Raw genomic sequence first — 22,317 nt, forward strand, 5'->3', positions numbered from 1 at the left:
ATTCCCCTTCCCACCATGGCTGCGTGGGTCTCACCCCCCACAACCCAAAGATGTGCAGGTTAAGTGGATTGGCCACTCTAAATTGCCCCTTAATTGGGAAAAAATGAATTGGGCGCTCTAATTTTTTTTTTTAATGATCCTGAGGGGGTATTGACAGGTTGGATGTCAAGGGGACTTTTCCTCTTGTCTAACTTAGGGGGTCACTCTAAAATAAATAAGGGGTCACCCATTTGAGACGGAGGTGAGGAGAATTATTTTTCTCTTGAAGTTTGCAAATCTCTGGAACTCTCCCCGAAAAGGTAGTGAAAGCCAAGTCTTTGAATATTTTTAAGACTGAGCCAATTAGCGGAGCAGGCTCGAGGGGCCGAGTGGCCTCATTCATATGTTCGCATTCTACAAGTCTTATGCCTGGAGTCTATTGGCACTATAGCCAGAGGTGGATAATGTCTTCAAAATGTCCAGGCAGGTTTGAGGGGCGGGCAAGTGAAAAAGATTGTTCCGGAGCTTGACAAGCTTGACAACCAAGTGTGATAAACTCTGGATTACCACCGAGCCAAGTGGAGAGTTCATTTTGCATTGAGGACACTGGAGGTGTCACGTTTGAGATGTGCTGTACAAACAATTGGATAAGCATTGAAAAGGAAGACTGCACCAGTGGAGAAAGGAAATGGGGTTATAGTAGAAAGCTTCACCTGGTGTAGTAGCACTGATACCACGGGCTGAATAGATTTCTCCCCCTCGTTTCTGTTGTGCTGATGAATTGTTGGATGATTTCATCGTTCCAGGTACGTGACTTGCGTGTACTGCGATTTTCATGTTGTCGTCGTCGTCGTTCCCCCCCCCCCCCCCCCCCCACCCCCCCCCCCCCCCCCGCGCTCCTGGTTTCTTTCATCTGTGGGAACTTGTCTGAAGAGTGAGGGGGGGATTGCGATCCGATGGAATGGCGATCCGGAATGCGCTGACTGCAAGGATGATAGAACATAGAACATTACAGCGCCGAACAGGCCCTTCGGCCCTCGATGTTGCGCCGACCTGTGAAACCACTCTAAAGCCCATCTACACTGTTCCCTTATCGTCCATATGTCTATCCAATGACCATTTGAATGCCCTTAGTGTTGGCGAGTCCACTACTGTTGCAGGCAGGGCATTACACGCCCTTACTACTCTCTGAGTAAAGAACCTATCTCTGACATCTGTCTTATATCTATCTCCCCTCAATTTAAAGCTATGTCCCCTCATGCTAGACATCACCATCCGAGGAAAAAGGCTCTCACTGTCCACCCTATCCAATCCTCTGATCATCTTATATGCCTCAATTAAGTCACCTCTTAACCTTCTTCCCTCTAACGAAAACAGCCTCAAGTCCCTCAGCCTTTCCTCATAAGATCTTCCCTCCATACCAGGCAACATTCTGGTAAATCTCCTCTGCACTCTTTCCAATGCTTCCACATCCTTCCTATAATGCAGCGACCAGAATTGCACGCAATACTCTAAATGCAGCCGCACCAGAGTTTTGTACAGCTGCAACATGATCTCATGGCTCCGAAACTCAATCCCTCTACCAATAAAAGCTAACACACCGTACGCCTTCTTATCAACCCTCTCAACCTGGGTGGCAACTTTCAGGGATCTATGTACAGGGACACCGAGATCTCTCTGCTCATCCACATTGCGAAGAATCTTACCATTAGCCCAGTACTCTGTCTTCCTGTTATTCCTTCCAAAATGAATCACCTCACACTTCTCTGCATTAAACTCCATTTGCCACCTCTCAGCCCAGCGCTGCAGTTTATCTATGTCCCTCTGTAACTAGTAACATCCTTCCGCACTGTCCACAACTCCACCGACTTTAGTGTCATCTGCAAATTTACTCACCCATCCTTCTACACCCTCCTCCAGGTTATTTATAAAAATGACAAACAGCAGTGGCCCCAAAACAGATCCTTGTGGTACACCACTAGTAACTGGACTCCAGTCTGAACATTTCCCATCAACCACCATCCTTTCTCTTCTTCCAGCTAGCCAATTTCTGATCCAAACTGCTAAATCACCCTGAATCCCATGCCTCCGTGGTTTCTGCAGTAGCCTACCGTGGGGAACCTTCTCAAACGCTTTACTGAAATCCATATACCGCACATCAACTGCTTTACCTTCATCCACCTGTTTGGTCACCTTCTCAAAGAACTCAATAAGGTTTGTGAGGCACGACCTACCCTTCACAAAACCGTGTTGACTATCTCTAATCAAATTATTCCTTTCCAGATGATTATACATCCTATCTCTTCTAAACCTTTCCAAGATTTTGCCCACAACAGAAGTAAGGCTCACTGGTCTATAGTTACCAGGGTTGTCTCTACTCCCCTTCTTTGAACAAGGGGACAACATTCCCGTACCAGCCTCCCCGAACAGGCGGCGGAATGTGGCGACTAGGGACTTTTCACAAGTAACTTCATTTGAAGTCTACTTACGACGAGCGATTTTCATTTCATTTATTTGCTATCCTCCAGTCTTCTGGCACTATTCCTGTAGACAAAGATGACTTAAAGATCAAAGCCAAAGGCTCAGCAATGTCCTCCCTAGCTTCCCAGAGAATCCTAGGATAAATCCCATCCGGCCCAGGGGGCTTATCTATTTTCACACTTTCCAGAATTGCTAACACTTCCTCCTTATGAACCTCAAGCCCTTCTAGTCTAGTAGCCTGAATCTCCGTATTCTCCTCGACAACATTGTCTTTTTCCTGTGTGAATACTGACGAAAAATATTCATTTAGCACCTCTCCTATCTCCTCGGACTCCAAGCACAACTTCCCACTACTGTCCTTGACTGGTCCTACTCTTAACCTAGTCATTTGTTTATTCCTGAAATATCTATAGAAAGCTTTAGGGTTATCCTTGATCCTACCTGCCAAAGACTTCTCATGTCCCTTCCTGGCTCTTCTTAGCTGTCTCTTTAGGTCCTTCCTAGCTAACTTGTAACTCTCGAGTGCCCTAACTGAACCTTCACGTCTCATCTTTACATAAGCCTCCTTCTTCCCCTTGACAAGTGTTTCGACTGCTTTAGTAAACCACGGTTCCCTCACTTGACCACTTCCTCCCTGCCTGACAGGTACATACCTATCAAGGACATGCAGTAGCTGTTCCTTGAACAAGCTCCACATTTCCATTGTGCCCATCCCCTGCAGTTTTCCACTCCATCCGATGCATCCTAAGTCTTGCCTCATTGCATCATAATTGCCTTTCCCCCAGATATAACTCTTGCCCTGCAGTATAAACCTATCCCTTTCCATCACTAAAGTAAACGTAATCGAATTGTGGTCACTATCACCAAAGTGCTCACCTACCTCCAAATCTAACACCTGTCCTGGTTCATTACCCAGTACCAAATCCAATATGGCCTCGCCTCTCGTTGGCCTATCTACAAACTGTGTAGAAGCAGATTTGGAAGCAAATTTCGAAAGGGAATTGGAGCAATCATTTAAGGGAGTGCGGGGGGAAATCATACAAGTGAGACTAAATGGATAAGGCTGGATGGGCAGGCACTCTTTCCTAGGGTGCAGGGGTCAGTCACTGGGGGCCATAGGTTTAAAGTCAGTGGGGCAACGTTTAGAGTTGTGCGAGACAGGTTTTTTTTTTTACAAAGAGTGCCTGGAACATGTTGCCTGGGGAAGTTGTGGAAGCAGATACGTTAATGACCTTCATAAAGCATCTCTACAAATACAGGGATAGGATGGGTATAGAGGGATACAGCACGAGGAAGTGCTGATGGCCAAAGGTTGTATCATGACCAGTACAGGCTTGAAGGGCCGAAGGGCCTGCTCCTGTGCTGTATTGTTCTTTGTTCACTTTCTTTCAACGTGCCGGCACAGCCATGGTGGGTTGAATGGCCTTGTATGATTCTGTGAAATAGCACTTCAGGAAAAAAGACTTGTTGCACATTCCCTGCACACTTCAACACCAATTGTTTTGCTTCACATCTGTATTTATATTTGAACAAAGTACTTTGAGAGATGTCAATTAGCATATATAGGTTTGCAGAAGTATAGTTGTGCATTGCCCTTCAATCAATGACATTTCACATTGAAACATTGTGTGTAGTGTGTCAAGCAGATGGTTATTCCATCTTTAACTTCCCAAACCTAGGGAGATGGGTGCATGGTGCTCTTGTCACTGGACTAGTAATCCAGAGGCCCAGGCTAATGCTCTGGGAACGCAGGATCAAACCCCACCATGGCAACTGCTGGAGCTTGACTTCAATTGATTAACAATATCTGGAATTGAAAGCGAGACCATTCTCACGATGCTTTATTGTCGTAAAAACCCATCAGGTTCACTAATGTCCCTTGGGAAAGGAAATCTGCCGTCTTTCCCCGAGCTGGCCTACATGTGACTCCAGACCCAGAGCAATGGGGTGGACTCTTAACTCCCCTCTGGGCGGCACGGTAGCACAGTGGTTAGCACAGTTGCTTCACAGCGCCAGGGACCCGGGTTCGCTTCCCGTCTTGGGTCACTGTCTGTGCGGAGTCTGCACGTTCTCCCCGTGTCTGCGTGGGTTTCCTCCCGGGAGCTCCGGTTTCCTCCCACAATTCCGAAAGACGTGCTTGTTAGGTGGATTCGACATTCTGAATTCTCCCTCCGTGTACCTGAACAGGCGCCGGAATGTGGCGACTAGGGGCTTTTCACCGTAACTTCATTGCTATGTTAATGTAACCCTACTTGTAACACTGATACAAATTATTATTATAAAAAAATGGCAGAGCAAGCCACAAGAAATGCAAGCCACAAGCCACGAAAGAATCCGCAAAAAATAAATTTGGGCCTGCAGTTTTGCTAAATATCTACCCAAGCCTTGAGCACTGCATGTTGGAGTCCAAGCATCTGGTGCATGGATCAATGAGACGCTGATTCCGACAGCCCTTAACAGTGAGTTCAGCTTGGGTTGTACTGTCAGGCTAATATATGAGCAATATCTTATGTATTATCTCCCTGTCTGTCCCCAGTGCTCTGCATACAGGAACGCAGTGCCATCGCCTGACTCCGAACCATCATTCTCCTGACAGCATTGACGCTTTGCAAAGGATCAGATGATCCTGTTTCTTTTGAGCTCAGGCGAATCGAAAGAATGAGATTGGAAAATTCAATTTAGTTTTTAAAGATAACATGATCGCGCTAAATGGCAGATCAGGCCTCGGGGGGGTTTACATGATCGACTTCTGCAGTCGTTTCTTCAAAGCAATGCAGCTTCAGTTCCGATAGAATAGATATTTTGTGGGGGGGGGGGCGGTTAATACTCTCGTGACCCAGGTTCGATACTGCCATGGCAGATGGTGAAATTTAAATTCAAAGAAAGTCTTAACGATGACCATGAAACCACTGTCACAAAAAGCCCATCTGGTTCTTCAGGGAAGGAAATCTGTCACCCTTAACCTGGCCTGGCCTACATGTGACTCCAGACCCACATCAATGCCTCTGGAATGACCGAGCAAGACACTCAGTTAGGGATGGGCAACAAATTGCTGGCCCAGCCAGCAATGCCCACATCAAATGGATAAAAGGAAATGTTACCTTGTTTTGAAGTGACTGCTAAGATTTGATTTTTCTTTTTGTTGGGTGTTTGGACTGATTAAATTTAATTATTTTCCAGGGTACAAGAAAAATAGTCGCAGGAGTAGGCCACACGATGCATTGGGCCTACGCCGCCTTTCATGATCTCCAGCCTCAACTCCATTTTCCCGCCTGTTTTCACCCATATCCCATGGCCGGGGATTCTCTGACCCCGCGCCGGGTCGGAGAATCCCCGGGGGGGGGGGGTGGGGGGGGGGGGGGGGGGGGTGCGAGAATCGGTCCGGTCGCCCCCCCCCCCCTGGCGATTTGACAGGCCAAGTGCCTGCCGAGTTCGGCTCAGTCCTGCCGGCGTGGCTCACGGTGGGACCTGGAAGTTGTGTCGGCGGGGGCCATCCTGGGGATCCGACCCCGGGAGGCAGCCCTCCACGGTGGCCTGGCCCGCGATTGGGGCCTACCGCTCGCGGGCGGGCTGGTTTTGTGGGGGGGGGGCCTGTGTTCTTCCGCGCCGGGCCCCTGTAGGGCTCCTCCATATTGCCCGGGTGCCGGCGCGGAGAGGTGGAACGCATGCGCGAACTCGCGCCGGCCTCGCCGCGCTGGCTGGAGCTGCGGAGACCAATCCGGCGCCGACCTAGCTCCCGAAGGAGGGGAGCATTCCTGATTATCGAGGACCATTTGGCGTCACTTCTCACGCCGGCGTCAGAACCTGGTCGCGGGATTGGGGAATCCAGGCCCATAATTCCCTGAGGCTAATAATCTATCTATCCGACAGCATTAAATTTATTCAACGATGGAGCATCCTTGATGGGGCAGCACGGGGGCACAGTGGTTAGCACTGCTGCTTCACAGCTCCAGGGTCCCGGGTTCGATTCCCGGCTGGGTCACTGTCTGTGCGGAGTCGGCACGTTCTCCCCGTGTCTGCGTGGGTTTCCTCCGGGTGCTCCGGTTTCCTCCCACAGTCCAAAGACGTGCAGGTTAGGTGGATTGGCCGCGCTAAATTGCCCTTAGTGTCCAAAAAAGGTTAGGTGGGGTTACTGGGTTACAGGGATTGTGTGGAGGTGTGGGCTTGGGTAGGAGCTGGTGCAGACCCGATGGGCCGAATGGCCTCCTTCTGCACTGTAAATTCTATGTAATCTTCAGGCCTCTTGGATAGGGAATTCCAAAGGTGCACCATCCTTTCAGTGAAAACATTTCTCCTCATCTCAGTCCTAAATGATCGGGCCCCTTAACTTGAGAATGTGCCCTCGTGTTCGAGGTTCCCTGACCTGCAGAAGGAATCTCTCCGCGTCCACCCTATGGAGCCCCTACAGATCCTTGTACGTTTCAAGGTGATCGCCAGAGAAACATTGTCTATAAACGGATCGGAAAACTTAATTTCGGCAACCTATGTCGGTTTACATCTAAAGCGAGCTCTTTTTTTATATATAAATTTAGAGTACCGAATTCATTTTTTTCCAATTAAGGGGCAATTCAGCGTGGCCAATCCTCCTAGCTGGCACATATTTGGGTTGTGGGGGCGAAACCCGCGCAGACACGGGGAGAATGTGCAAACTCCACAGGGGACACGGACCCAGAGCCGGGATCGAACCTGGGACCGTAGCGCCGTGAGGCAGCAGGGCTAACCCACTGCGCCACCGTGCTGTCCTTGCGAGCTCTTTTTCTATTATGTAACAGCGCAGAGGCTTAAAAACTGTTTAATTTTGTGTCTGCAGTTCTATGGCGAAGTGCCGGAACACAGGGTTGGTATCATCATATCGAACTTGACAATAACGGATAACGATCACCCTCACACGAAAGCCTGGAATGCGGTTTATAAAATAACCGGTGGCGATCCGACAGGACACTTTGCTGTGCCGACTGATCTAATCAGTAATGATGGTCTGGTCACGGTTGTCAATGTAAGTAACGTGCTTCTGTTTCAGAATTTAGCCATAAACTCTTTTCCGCTGTTGGCTAGAGTGAGAGCAGGGGAAGCCAAATTTGGAGCTTTTATCAGAAAATGTTCTAAAAACATATGTTGTGTCTGCGTACTTCTCAGCCCACCGCTTATCTCTTCAGTTGCACCGAGCGCACCCCCGTTTTCCGACCGCTTACGAACATGATGACTATGGGGAAGAATACACGAGATGGTTTTCCCGTTGCCTTCCTCCCGTGTGCTTAAAAGGGAAGCGCACCTCCTCGTCTGAATGATCCCCCACCTGGGAGTAGCTGTTGTCCCCCAAAGTCCTCGATCTTTCACCTTCACCATCTAAAAATGCACTGGTTCCGTCGCAGGCCCTGGTCCCTGAGCGTGAGCCCTGTGCCTGGGGCACCTCTCCAACAGTCTCAAATGCTTTAATGCTTCTCCATGTATTCTCTTGGGTGTTTTGAGGAGCAGTGTTCAGGCCAAACTCAGGATAGAGTGCACCCTTGCTGCCAAGTTAAAGGGGTGCCTCAAGACCGAGCAAAAGCCAAAGCTGCCAGGCCGCTATCGTGAAGTGACAACCTCTTCACTGGACAACCAGTGGGTCTACCTGTCAACCCATGACCAGATCCCATGTGGGAGCTGGGTGGCAGTGGGGACGGCCTCTCTCGGTAGATGGAAAATTCCAGAAAGGTTCTGCTGCGAGGCCTTAATGAGCCCTTTAGCCCCTACGGTGCAAAAATAGCCTGCAGGCGGGACAATGGCAGACCAGTTCTCCAATCCATGGCAACCTGATGGCCTCTAGTCCCACGGCTTGAAAATTTGTCCCTAAAACGTGAACACCTGGAGACTCCAGACAATATCGGAGGGTTGATAACTCTAGTCGTGGGATGTGTCAAACTTTCCCAGAATTCGTGGAGAATTCCAAAGATTCACAACCCTCTGGGTGAAGGAATGTTTCCTCGTCGCAGTCCAAAATATCTGACCCCATATTCTGACCGCCCCCCCACCCCCCCCCACACACACACACACACACACACAACCTTGAAGCCCGTTGCCGAACAAAAATCTTGTCAACCTCCGTTTCAAATTTTCAATTAGATCCCTGGCCTCCACAGCTTTTGAGAAAGAGGGTTGCAGGTTTCCACTACCTTTTGTGTGAAGTGCCTCCTGGCATCAACTCTGAATGGCCTGCCTCTAATTTTAAGGTCCTGTGTCCTAGTTTCTGGACCCCCACCCAACAACCACCAGATTAATGAGGTAGATCGAGAGAAACTCTCATTCTTTCAAATGTGTCGGGGTTCAGGCCAGAACGTAACGGGGAATAGTTAGGGCGCGATTCTCCGCTCCTGTGACTAAGTGCCCACGCCTTCATGAACGCCGTCGAGGTTCACGACAGCGCAAAATGGCCCCGATCTCGACCGATTCAGGGCCCGAAAATGGGCTAGGATCGGGGCCACAAGAAACTCGGGGGCGTGTCGCTAAAGCAGCGTCGTCAGCGCGCACCGGGCTATGCGGCGCCGCGTCATCCGCCGCCTAACTGGCATCACCCGCGCATGCGTGGTTGCCGTACTCCCCGAGGCCGCCCCTCAAGAAGATGTCGGCTGGATCTTGCGGGGCGCGTAGGAAAGGAGGTCCTCCTTCAGAGAGGCCGGCCCGCCGGTCGGTGGGCACCAATCGCGGGCCAGACCCCTTTTGAGTCCTACCCTGGTGAAAGAAGCCCCCTCGCACCCCCCCCCCCCCCAGCATTCCCGCCGGCAGCGACCAGGTGTGGATGGTGCCGGCGGGAAGCCGTCGTTTTGGGCAGGCCACTCGGCCCATCCGGGCCTGAGAATAGCGGGGGTGGCGGAGAATCGCCATTTTGGGTGTCTCACCGGCGATTCACCGGACTGTGCCGCGCAGAACTAGATAGTGCCGATCTCGCCGTTTGGGTGCATTGCGGGAGGGCGCCGGACCGGCGTCCCCGTGAGAAAATGACGCCCCAGGCGATTCTCCCAAACGGCGCGGCACCGGAGAATCGCGCCCATAATTTCAGATGTTTTCCATCTCCATGAATCATTGAGCCTTTGGTACCTGATCATAGAATCCCTACAGTGCAGAAGGAGGCCGTTCGGCCCATCGGGTCTGCACCGGCCCTCTGAAAGAGCACCCTACTTATGCCCACTCCCCTACCCTAACCCCCATAACCCCGCCTCACTTGCACCTCTTTGGGACTATGGGAGAAAACCGGAGCACTCGCAGGAAATCCACACGGACACGGGCAGAAAGTGCAAACTCCACGCAGCCAGTCACCCGGGCCTCTGTGTGCTCCGGTTTCCTCCCGCAAGTCCCGAAAGATGTGCTATTGGGTAATTTGGACATTCTGAATTCTCCCTGTGTGTACCTGAACAGGCGCTGGAATGTGGCGACCTTCCCGTGTTTCCTTCCCGTGGCGGAATTCAGAATTGGGGGGCCCTCCCATTTTAAGACTACTGTTTTGACCGAATGTTTTCTCTGAGGGTTGCTGGGCTGGAGAACTCTTCCACAAAGAGCAACTTTAGGCTGGGTCATTGAATACATTTCCGGGCGTATTAGACAGACCTTTGACCGACGCGGGCTATGGGGGCGCCAAGCAGGAATATGGAATTGTGACCGAAATCATGATCTTATCGGAAGGTGAAGCAGACTCAATGGGCCGAATGGCCTACTCCTGTTCCAATTGCTTAATGCTTTGAGTGGTTGGAAGACTCGCTTAAAAGTCTATTATTCCCAGGATTTTGTCTTGTTTTGTCAGATTTTGGAATAATTGTTTTTTTAAAAAATCATCTGTAATGGTACTAATTCTAAATGGAGTTGTATAATTTATATAAACGATTAAATATAAGCTGTAAAGCTGGTAATCTTTTCCAAAGTATTCAATTAGTTCAGATAATGAGTGAAATGAATACAGTGGATGCGAGTGGCCTAAGACATAATGGGCCAGATTAACTGGTCAAGTCGTCTAATTTTCTGTCTGTGGAGTCCTGCTGTGCAGCAAATTAGCCGCCCATGTTTACAAGCAGAATGTATTCACAAGTAGTTCAATGAATTTTAACCCGTTTTTAGGATGTGTTTAGCTCTGGTGCAGTATAGAGCAGGGGTCTTTGAGCAGTGTCCTGTAGTCCTTTTTAAAAACAAAAAATAATTTAAAATTCCACCAGTGGTTGCAAAAACCTTTTTGCCATTTACCGGGCTCCATCAGGGCTGTAAGATGTTGTGCGGGTAAAGTGAACTGGGTTGAATTTCTGTAGACGGTTATAGTTTAGAAAGAGACCATTCAGCCCACCGTGCTCGTGCTCGCCCCATAGCCACCGCCCTTTTCACCGGAGCCCTACAATCTTTTCTCTCCCAATAATTGTCCAATCACCTGAGGAAGGAGCAGCGCTCCGAAAGCTAGTGATTCGAAACAAACTTGTTGGACTTTAACCTGGTGTCGTAAGACTTCTTACTGGAGCTTCTGGTCGGAGGTAGGGGCAGTAGGACGATGTCACAAGACGTTACAATGAATTGGCCATTTTAAAATTGGCCATTCTGCCTATCTGTCGCCATGCTCGCTCATTTTTAAATAGGGACAGGAAGAGGCCATCCAGCCCCTGGAACCCCAATTTGTTGGGCGAGTGCTGATCTATATCGTAACGTCCCATATGTCATCATTGGTTCAGTAATCCTCAATTACCGAACCTGAATTCCCTCGTTCTGATCTGACCTTCTGCTCCTCGCTGGAGGAAATAGCGGCTGGAATTCTCTGGCCATCAGGATTCTCCTTTTCCCGCTGGCAGCGCACCCCCCCCCCCCCCCCCCCCCCCTGCCGTGGGGTGGCTTCGATGGGAATTCCCGTACGGATTTGGAGGAGCACTAGGCCATTCGGCCCCTCGCGCCTGCTGCGCCATTCAAATAAGACCGTGGCTGATCTGATTGGGACCTCGACCCCACATTCCCCGATATCCTTCCCCCCCTCCCCCCGTTAATCATTGAGCCATCCGACCTCCTCGTGGGAGCTGGCTGTGCAGAAATTGGCTGCTGCGTTACAGAGAGCTATGCAAACGCACGACTTCTCTTTGTGTGTGCGTTGTGATGGGATTTCCTGCCGCTTCTCCCATCTTGATACACGGAATTAAATTGTTATTTCTGCAGGCCTTGTGTAGTAGCAGCGGTGCATATTTTAACGTGACTGTGCAAAGCACATTATTCACGGGGATCATGTAGGATTACAGTTACAGAGCTGATAGAATAGATAAAGGTCGGCCATTTAAGATGACCCACAAAATATTTGATGTGTGACTTAATTTGTTGATATTGTGATGCCAACATTCGAGGAGGTTAATTATGCCCCTAGAATTGTGTTTTGTATTATTTCGCTGTCAAAAGTTGAGGAATTAAAAAGGCCAAGCTTAAAAACAGTTTGGCATTGACATGCATTATTTTCAGTAGACTTATTTTTGCATCTTTTTAAAACTCTTCTTCTTTTCCTCCCCCCCCACCCCCCTTCTCTCACAGCCTATTGATTATGAAACTAACAGAGCCTTTGTGCTGACAGTCATTGCTGTAAATCAGGTGGATCTGACAAATGACATTCAGCTTCCTCCTCAATCAACCGCCACAGTCTCCATCACCGTTATTGATGTGAATGAGAGCCCGCATTTTGTCCCAAATCCCAAACTGATCAGGCAGGAAGAGCGTCTCCCGGCAGGCAAGCTCCTCACAACCTTCACGGCTGAGGACCCGGATCGATACATGCAGCAGACTCTCAGGTACGGTAACCGCTTGTGTGGTGTTTTGCACGGCGCCCTCTGTCGGAGGACCCTGTCCGCTTGGGCCCCCCGGCTTGGGAGCTGCCCCTACCAGGGGGATCTGGTGTCACGGTATCTCGCGCCTCATCTTGCTCCAACTTAGCACGTCTGCCGTAGCTGGTCTGTAACCGCTGTGATGTCTGTCTCCCAACCAAACCCAGTTCTGCTGTCCGCCACTTTACCCTCTCGAAGAAATCTCTGGCTTTTAAGCTCTGCTCAAATGGCTGACATTTCATTTTCTGGGAGTCACTTTTTAGAATTTTTATTGCTGGCACCTCTTCATTAATATTCACATCTGTATATTGAATGCTGAGCATTCCCATTACAAGGTCCACAATTTTATCCCACCATCTTTAATCACAGACTGTCCGGGTTTCTAAGACAGACAGGGAAGTGGGACGAAAGTAGCTTCTTAATCCTGTTTTGCCTTGTTACCAACTCGAGGGTTTTTCTTTTTGTTGTAATAATAATCTTTATTGTCACAAGCAGGCTGACATTAACACTGCAGTGAAGTTACTGTGAAAATCCCCCAGTCGCCACATTCCGGCGCCTCTTCGGGTACACAGAGGGAGAATTTTAAAATGTCCAAATTACCCAATCTTTCAGGATTTGTGGGAGGAAACCGGAGCACCCGGAGGAAACCCACGCAGACACGGGGAGAACGTGCAGACTCCAGGCGCACCCTTCCTAAAACCCGTGCCTTTTTCCCCCCTGTTTCCCTGAAAACATTTCTCCTTCAAGAATTTATCCAGCTACGTTCTGCCTTTCTGTTCAATCTGCTACCGATGGGCGACGGGTTCCAGATCCACGTTAACTTTTTTTTTTTTTAAACATCTTTTTGCCAATTATTTTAAACCCCTGCCACTCAGAAAATGTGTTTTCTTATTTATTCGTGTGGCATAAAGCCTGGTTTAGCTCGGTGGGCTAGACGGCTGGTTTGTGATGCAGAACAAGGCCAGCATCCCGGGTTCCATTCCCGTACCAGCTGAGAATTCTGAATTCCCTCTCTCTATTCCCGAACAGGCGCCGGAATGTGGCGCATAGGGGTTTTTCGCAATAACTTCATTGCAGCCTTCGTGTGACAATAAAGATTTTTTTTTTTTAAGGCTGGGTATCCTCTTTGTTTATTGAAGGACCATTTTTTTTTCTCTTGTCAATTTTCTTCTCTCCAATCCTGCCCCTGAGTTATGGGTCCTCGCTGATGCGAGCTGTTTTTTGATGCCGAAAGGTGAGCGGCCATATTGGGGTGAGGCAAGTTGGCGTGGCCTTTGACTGGGGAAGGCATTGCAGCTGAAACCCCTCCGATCTTCAAACAACCAAAAGGCAGCCCAACACCATTCGGTGTATTCATCTAATCGGGCAGCATCTGTACCGTATACAAGAAAAGACCAGTTAATGTTTGGTGGGGAGGGGTGTAGCCCTTTGTCTGAGGGAGTGCTGCAGTGTCCGAGGTGCCATCTGTTGGGTGAAATATTAAACTGTTGCCCTGTCTGCCCTCTAGTGGATGTAAAAGATACCACTTCGCAGAAGAGCAGAGGAATTCTTCCATCTATTTTGGCCAGCATGCGTCAATCAACCAATATTGTTTCATTCATTTCAATGCTCGCTCGGCCCATCCCCAATTGTCCTTCAGAAGGTGGCGGGTGAGCTGCCATCTTGAACCGCTGCAGTTCCCCGAGGTGTCGGTACACCCACCGTGCTGTTAGGGAGTTCCAGGATTTCGCCCCAGCGTCAGTGAGGGAATGGCCGATATATTTCCGAGTCAGGGTGGTGTGTGGCCTGGAGGGGACCGTGCAGGTGGTGGGGGTCCCAACTGTCCTGCTGCCCTTTTCTTCCAGGTGGCAAAGGGCAGGGGTTTGGAAGGTGCTGTTGAAGGAGCCTTTGTGGGTTCCTGCAGTGCATCTTGTAGATGGCACACACGGCTGCCACTGCGTCGGTGGTGGAGGGTTTGAATGATTGTGGATGGGGTGCCAATCAAGCGGGGCTGCTTTGTCCTGGATGGTGTTGAGTGTTGTTGGAGCTGCGCTCATCCAGGCAAGTGGAGAGTATTCCATCACACTCCTGACTTGTGTCTTGTAGATGGTGATTGCATCATTGCACCAGTAGGACTAAATTCAAGAAAATTGGCCTTGTAAGCAGAATCATTTTTATTCCTCCCCACCATTTTGTTTTTAGCAAGATGCCCCCGGCCACATTTTACTCCTGGTTAAGCCATATTAACGAGTTGCTAGTGTCGATTTTTTTTAAATTAACTTTCATTTGGTGCACCTGGTGCATCCTTTTAATTTTTAATGCGCCACAGGATAATATCGACCGCCTCGTTATGTCTTTTTTATTTAAATATTTTAAAACCAGTCCACTAAGTATCCGATTTCCAGAGGAAATGATCTTGGCGTTGGAAATGTCACATTCTCCCATTTCCCCCGCAATTAAATTCTGATGACACGGAATAAATTTTAGCCTCAAGCAGTTAAAGGTTTCATGAATATTTATTCAACGTAATGGAGCCGGCGTTTCATTGCACTGAACACATTGGGGAGGACGGGTCCTTGAGATGCTGAAAAGCAGAGCCCCTAGGCGTGGCTGTCGACGCAGTAGCGGGAATAACCGTGCTCGGCCCCAGTTGAATTTGAGGAGCAGTTTAGCGATTGCGGCTCCAGCGCTTTAGCAGGACGGTGACGCCAAGAAGCGAGTGGCACCCACGTTTTGTCAATGAGCGCTGCAACAAATTCTCTCCGAGGAACATCGTGCCCCTTGACTGACCCGCCAACCACTTAACAGCAACACCCTGGGAAACTGGGATTGAGCTATAAAAATGCTGGCCTTGCCCACAGCACTTGGGTCCCGTTTGTGGTGTTCTTTGTCTTACTTATTTCAGGATGGTTGGTGCAGTGTTCACAAAGCCCACAAAAATAGCTTCAACTTAAGCAAAGCTATAAATTTGTTAACACTACTAACTTGGATTCGACACGTATGCCTAAAGAATACACAGTGAAATCTAAACTCAACTACAGCTAATCTCACTACCGGTCGAAACTATGATCTGCACTCACTTACACTATGTGTACTCCTGACTCTCTCTAGCCAACTCCTGCACACACTTGAAGCTGGAGTCACAGGTGGACAGGGTGGTGAAGAAGGAATTCAGCATGCAAGGTTTTATTGGTCAGAATATCGAATACAGGAGTTGGGACGTCTTGTTGAAGTTGTACAAGACATTGTTAAGACCACACATGGAATACTGTGTTCAGTTCTGGTCACCCTATTATAGGAGGGATATTGTTAAACTAGAAAGAGTGCAGAAGAGATTTACGAGGATGCTACCAGGACTTGATAGTCTGAGTTATAAGGAGAGGCTGGATAGGCTGGGACTTTTTTCCCTGTAGCTTAGGAGGCTGAGGGCTGACCTTATAGAGGTCTATAAAATAATGAGGAGCATAGATAAGGTAGATAGTCGACATCTTTTCCCAAAAGTAGAGGAGTCTAGAACTAGAGGGCATAGGGAAGGTGAGAGGGGAGAGATACAAAAGAGACCAGAGGGTGGTGAGCATCTGGAACGAGCTGCTAGAGGCGGGTTCGATTTAGTCTTTTAAAAAGCAGTTAGACAGTCACACGGGCAGGGTGGGTAGAGAGGGATATGGGCCAAATGCGGGCAAGTGGGACTAGCTTAGTGATAGAAACTGGGCAGCATGGACAAGCTGGGCCGAAGGGCCTGTTTCCATCCTGTAAACATCTATGACACCCCAACGAGGCTTGGCATCGCTACCTTATATAGTTGTAACTGTAGCTCCAGCTAGTGGCTACCCTCAAAACTTCGTTAACCCTTGCAGTTCTGACAGTTATGAGAATACCACACCGAAAGAAAGAGAGAGAGAGAAAAAAACCTGCATCCCAAGGCAGTTCACGGGAGTATGGTCAGGCACAGAGGTCAGATGAAGAGATATTCGAACAGGTGACAGAGAGAGACTTTAAGAGCAGTTAACGAGGAAAGAGTTTTAGGCCGGTATCTCCAAAGCTTTCGGGCCTTGGTTGTCAATGGTGGAGCGCTTGAAATGGTGGATACCCAGAGGGCTGCTTGACCGGAGCGCAGAGATGACTGGGAATCGTAGGGCTGGAAGAGATTGATTATAGAACGTGAGAATTAAAAAATTATTGTTGCTTAAGCGGGAGTCACTGTCGGTCAGTGAACGTACTTGACCGTCATCAATGTTTTGTGGGAGAGTCTAGGACCAGAGGCTGTTGATGTGTTATGTACTCTGGGATAACACAGGCTGCAACTGGATGCAGCTTTGACCAAAAGATATTCCAGACCTTGAAGTTAGTCCAATCTGATTTATTGAACCAGTAGCACAGTTAGCACAGTTCTCTATAAGTTCGACTCTCTGCTAACCTAAGTGTGGTTACTCTGTCTGACTGAACCAGACTAGCTCTTAGCCACGTGCTGGAGGTGTGATACTGTCCATACACCCTGACTCACTGCAGATGTTTATCAGTGGAAAGAGGTGGGGTGTGAGTGCCTTGTGCCTTTTATAGTGAGATACCACCCCTGAGTGTCCTGCCTGCTCATTGGTCATGTCCTGTTCCCTTTGTTCATTAGCTGCCTGTCTGTATATCATTATCTGCATAATGATATGCAGATAATGATATACAGCCATAACCTCAGAGTTATGGCTGTATATCATTATATCATGACAGCCATAACCTCAGAGTAAGGGGTCACCCATTTAACGCGAGCAGGTCGTGAATCTGTGGAATTCTTGTTCATTTAAGTATTTTCAAGGCTGAGAGAGGTTGATTTTTAAATCAGTTAAGGGAATCTAGAATTATGGGGATCAGGCGGGAAAGTAGAGTTGAGGATTGTCACACCAAATCAACTTAAGATCTTGCTGAATGACGGAGCAGACCTGATGGGCCGAATGGCCTACTTCTGCTCCTGCATCTTTATGGTCTTCTGATAAACAAAACCTGCGCGCCCCCCCCCCCCCCCCCCCAAAAAAACCCTTTTCTCCGCTCGGCCGGGGAAAGCTGTTTCTAGTTAACAAAAGAAAAATGCCGTGATTATCTTGTTGTGGTTTGCTTTTATTAAACACTGGTATGTCTAGCCCAGCAAATTCCTGGCAAGAGTCGAGCTTGCCTAAAAACAGAACGTGCTGGCCATACGGAGGTAGTCGGGCAGCATCTGCAGGGTGAGGAGCAGGCTTAATGTTTCAGATCGCTGACCTTTCAGCCGAGTCGAGCATTGCCAGCGTTTCCTGTGGTGTGTTCAGACTTCCAGCATCCGTGGGTTTTCCGCTTTTGTCGGAAGGGTTGCCCTGTGATGGGTAGAATCCCCCCCGATGCATAAATACCTCTTGTCTCCCAACCCCTCCCGTACACCTCCAAGGTACTGATCGGAAACACATCCTTGCATTTATATGGCGTTTACCCTCCCTTACACCTCCAAGGTAGTGATCGGAAATCCTTGCATTTATATCGCGTTTTTTTAAAAGTGTAGCAAAATGTTTTGAGGCCCATCACCGGAGCGTCATCAAATAAAGATTTGACGCCCAGTCACAGCGATATTTGAACAGAGAGCCAAACCAGGGAGATAGATCCAGAAAGTTAACCAGACAGTCAACAATTTGAATCGTTTTTTTGAGAATGCCGGGCCCCTCCACGGACCACAACACTGCGTTCCCATGATGATATATATTTTTTTAACGTTTCTATTTCTATGTAAAGCCTTATGTGTGCAAGAAATCTGGTTTTACTAAGAATACTTTACTCGCAGACTACAAGGAGGCAACAAAAAAAAAAAAAACAACACACTCTGGACTGATGCCTAATTCGTGTTTTGTTGTACGATCTAAACCATTTTTTTTCCCCCCTTCAATTTTTAGATATTCAAAACTATCGGACCCGGCAAACTGGCTCAAGATCGATCCGTTACACGGTCAAATTAGCACAATCGCAATGCTGGACCGAGAGTCCCCCTACGTAAAGAATAACATGTACAACGCAACATTCCTGGCATCTGATAATGGTATGTGGAGCAAGGTTTGCCTGGTTGTTGGGTTGGAAAACAAGCTGTGTACTAATCTCTCTTTCGAAAGGTATGCTGACCTCAGCACTTGGCAACACTGAATACAACCGTAAAAGCAGCGCTGATAAAACAATGCAGATGTTGTTCCAATTTCACTTGAGTGTGCAATATCAAACTGGTGAGCAACCTTGCATTTTTGAGGGAACATCAAAATGTTTCTTTTTCTCACAATACTCGGTCCTTTTCCTCGCTTGTCTAAAGTTCAGCTGGTCGCAGCCACCGTAACTCTGGTGAGTATAGATAGATTTTTGTTAAAACCTTAGGCCTGCCTCCATTCTGCACCCCCCCCCCCCCCCCCCCCACACACACACACACACACCCACCCACTCGCCTTCCCAATGAGGTCAGCGATCAATGGCCAATTGCCAGATGAACCTTGTCGTTAACTGGCCTCAAGACACGCCCTCGCGCAACTAGTCTGGAGCAGAGATGCATACAAACATACGCATCAGGGTCAGGAGGAGGCCCCTCGAGCCTACTCCCCCATTCGATAAGATCGTGGCTGATGTGATTGTAACCTGAACCCCATTTGCCCACCTACCCCCTGATAACCTTCACCCTCCTCACCCCTTGTTAAGCAAGAATCTTATCTAGATCTGCCTGGAAAATAGTCCACGCCCCTGCCTCTACTACCACTCTCTGTGGAAGAGAGTTCCATAGACTTGGACCTTCTGAGCGAATAAGCCCCACAAACCTCTGTCTTAAATGAGTGACCCCTTATTTTTAAACAATGACCCCCCTCGTTCTAGATTCTCCCACCAGAGGAAACATCCTCTCCGCATCCACCCTGCCAGTGCCCCTCCATATCCTAAAAGTTTCGATCAAGTCGCCTCTTACACAAACCTAACCTTTTTCACATTAGGCCCTCCCGGGTATTAGTCTCGTAAACCTTCTCTTGAACGAGGTTAAAGAGCGGGCCATTCTTTGTCTCTTTCTGCTCACCTGTGTACACCGGAGACTGGGGTCGTGGTCGGGACCCAAAATCGTTCTGGAGGCTCCTGCTCCTGAATGGAGTTTGTGTGAGGCAGCCTGGGCCCCCAGCCAGTCACGTCAACCCCGTTGGCGTGCCCCACGCCACGCCAACTGGTGAATGACGACTGGACACTACCTCCAATCCGCAGCACGGCGTCTTCCTTATTCCGGCAACCACATCGTATCCCGGGAGAGGCGAGCATCTCAAAACAAACGCAGGGCCAGAAGAGAAGGGAAGGGGTTGAAGGTTGGGAGTAATCCTCTCCAACCTCTGCCATCACCTCGAGTCCGGGAGGTCACAATAGATATTTGAAGTGATGTGCTCGCTATTCCAGTCAGGAGCCAGTGCACCTCCCTCTCGATAGCAAGAAAGTTCTCGTGCCTCCATCCTCAAATAAAGCAATGCCCACCATGACTATCAATAGTATGCTTTGGGTTTGTGATGGCCTGTAGAGGATCACACTCTTGGACTCCAGAGGAATAGAACGATATTGAATCCGCTGAGGAAGTGGAATTGTGAATGAAGATTGGTCATGGCCTTATCGAATAGTGGAGCAGACTAGAGGTGCCACATGGTGTACTCCATTCCTCATTCCGGTCTTTAAGGGAGTGCGATGGGATGATCCCGACTTGTCCTGAACTGCAGTACCCCAGCTTGACACCATTCAGGAGAGGGCAATCCGTTTGACGGGCGCTCCATCCGCCATCTTAAACACTCACCCCCTCTGCACCGATGCACAGTGGCAGCCGTGTGTACCATCTACAAGATGCCCTGCAGTGACTCAGCAAGGCTCCTTCGACAGCACCAAGCCACTCACCATCCTGACTTGGAAATATATCGGTTGCTCCTTGACTGCCTCTGGGTCAAAATCCTGGAACTCCCTCCCTAACGGCACTGTGGGTGTACCTACACCCCGTGGACCGCACTGTGGGTGTACCTACACCCCGTGGAGCGCACTGTGGGTGTACCTACACCCCGTGGACCGCACTGTGGGTGTACCTACACTCCGTGGACCGCACTGTGGGTGTACCTACACCCCGTGGACCGCACTGTGGGTGTACCTACACCCCGTGGACCGTGCTGTGGGTGTACCTACACCCCGTGGACCGCGCTGTGGGTGTACCTACACCCCGTGGACCGCACTGTGGGTGTACCTACACCCCGTGGACCGCACTGTGGGTGTACCTACACCCCGTGGACCGCACTGTGGGTGTACCTACACCCCGTGGACCGCACTGTGGGTGTACCTACACCCCGTGGACCGCACTGTGGGTACCTACACCACAATGCTGTTTAGTGAAAGTGAATCTTATATAGAATAATTTTAAGATTTGGATTGGTGTTGCACACTTGCGGACGTTGCACACTTGCGGACGTTGCACACTTGCGGATGTTGCACACTTGCGGACGTTGCACACTTGCGGACGTTGCACATCTGAGTATTGCTCCGAGCTCGACATAAATCGCTCTCTGCCTTTGTCTCATTTTTAAAATCTAACCCAAATAGGGAAAGTTGCCTGGTTGACCAAGTTAATGAAGGGTTTAACCGTGCTCTACATTTCTTTACAGATTGGTACCGGTGCGATTGGAGACAGTGTGAGTGGGGATGGGCATTTAGACTGCGTTGTGCTGTGGGTTTATTATAGCTGGTGCTTCCCTGCACAATCTCCTTTTGAACGATGCGTTCAAGGACGAATCATTGAAAGTGATGTGGTGATTTCATGCCAGCAATTCATTTTGATGGGAGTGTAATCAAATATGGTACAAAAAACATTAACATTCCTCGGGACAAAGATGGATGATTTAACTTGTCTTTGGAGTATTATTCCGCGGATACCCGGCCATCTGGTGTGAGTCCTGCTTGTGTGATTTGCTTTAACACTTTGCTGAGTTATTTGAATATGGAGTCATGGACAGGAAGATGCTGCTTGATGTGTGTGTGTGTTTTTTCAAAAGAGTTCCTTGCAATGTTTTGGAAATTACTATTTTGTCTAACGCCAAATGTCTGATGCCCCTCTGTTTTAAATGGGCCAACATCGGGAGTGTACCATTTGTAAAGGAGATTGGGTGTGCTAATAACCCCCCCTCCCCTCTGTTTTGTCCAGGTATCCCGCCTGCCAGTGGGACAGGCACCCTGCAAATCCTCCTGCTCGATGTCAACGACAATGCCCCTGAGGTGTTCCCCCAAGAGGTCTCCATCTGCGAGAAGCCCGACCCCAATGCCATTAACATCAGCGCCGTCGACACCGACATCGACCCAAACACTGGGCCCTTTGCCTTTGAGCTCCCCGACAGCCCAGCTGATGTGAGAAAGAACTGGAGCATAACCCGACTGAGCGGTGAGGCGAACCAAACCCTCGGCTACTTCTAGTAGCAAATAACGAGCGCGCTTTCTCTGTAAGAGGGGGGAGAAAGAGCGACTTGAAAAAAAACCATGAGTGCGTTTAAAGATGTTCGCGCGATTAATTCCAGGGATGGAGGTATTGTTTAGACCATAAGACATAGGAGCAGAATTAGGCCACTCGGCCCATCGAGTCTGCTCCACCATTCGATCATGACTGATGTTTCTCATCCCCATTCTCCTGCCTTCTCCCCATAATCCCTTATTAATCAAGAACCAATCTACTTCTGTCTGAAAGACACTCAGTGATTTGGCCTCCACAGCCTTCTGCGGCAAAGAGTTCCACAGATTCACCACCCTCTGGCTGAAGAAATTCCTCCTCATCTCTGTTTTGAAGGATCGTCCCTTTAGTGTCAGATTGTGCCCTCGGGTTCTAGTTTTTCCTACAAGTGGAAACATCCTCTCCACGTCCGCTGTATCCAGGCCTCGCAGTATCCTGTAAGTTTGATAGAATCATGGAATGTACAGTGCAGAAGGAGGCCATTCGGCCCATCGAGCCTGCACCGGCCCTTGGAAAGAGCCCTAAGCCCACACTTCCAACCTATCCCAGTAACCCCACCTAACCTTTTTGGACACTAAGGACAATTTAGCA

The 22,317-nt window shown here is 49.1% G+C and overlaps 1 protein-coding gene across 1 annotated transcript in view; it reads left to right on the plus strand.

Moving 5' to 3' along the window:
- cdh2 (cadherin 2, type 1, N-cadherin (neuronal)) overlaps positions 1–22,317 on the plus strand; it is a 195,193-nt gene that overhangs the window by 147,443 nt on the left and 25,433 nt on the right. The window contains exons 9-12 of the mRNA XM_072468490.1: positions 7,271–7,456; positions 11,977–12,230; positions 18,149–18,291; positions 21,430–21,663. Coding sequence (XP_072324591.1) covers positions 7,271–7,456; positions 11,977–12,230; positions 18,149–18,291; positions 21,430–21,663 — 817 coding nt within the window. The remainder of the gene's footprint in view (positions 1–7,270; positions 7,457–11,976; positions 12,231–18,148; positions 18,292–21,429; positions 21,664–22,317) is intronic.

The sequence above is a fragment of the Scyliorhinus torazame genome, chromosome 11, assembly GCF_047496885.1.
Source record: "Scyliorhinus torazame isolate Kashiwa2021f chromosome 11, sScyTor2.1, whole genome shotgun sequence".
NCBI lineage: Eukaryota > Metazoa > Chordata > Chondrichthyes > Carcharhiniformes > Scyliorhinidae > Scyliorhinus > Scyliorhinus torazame.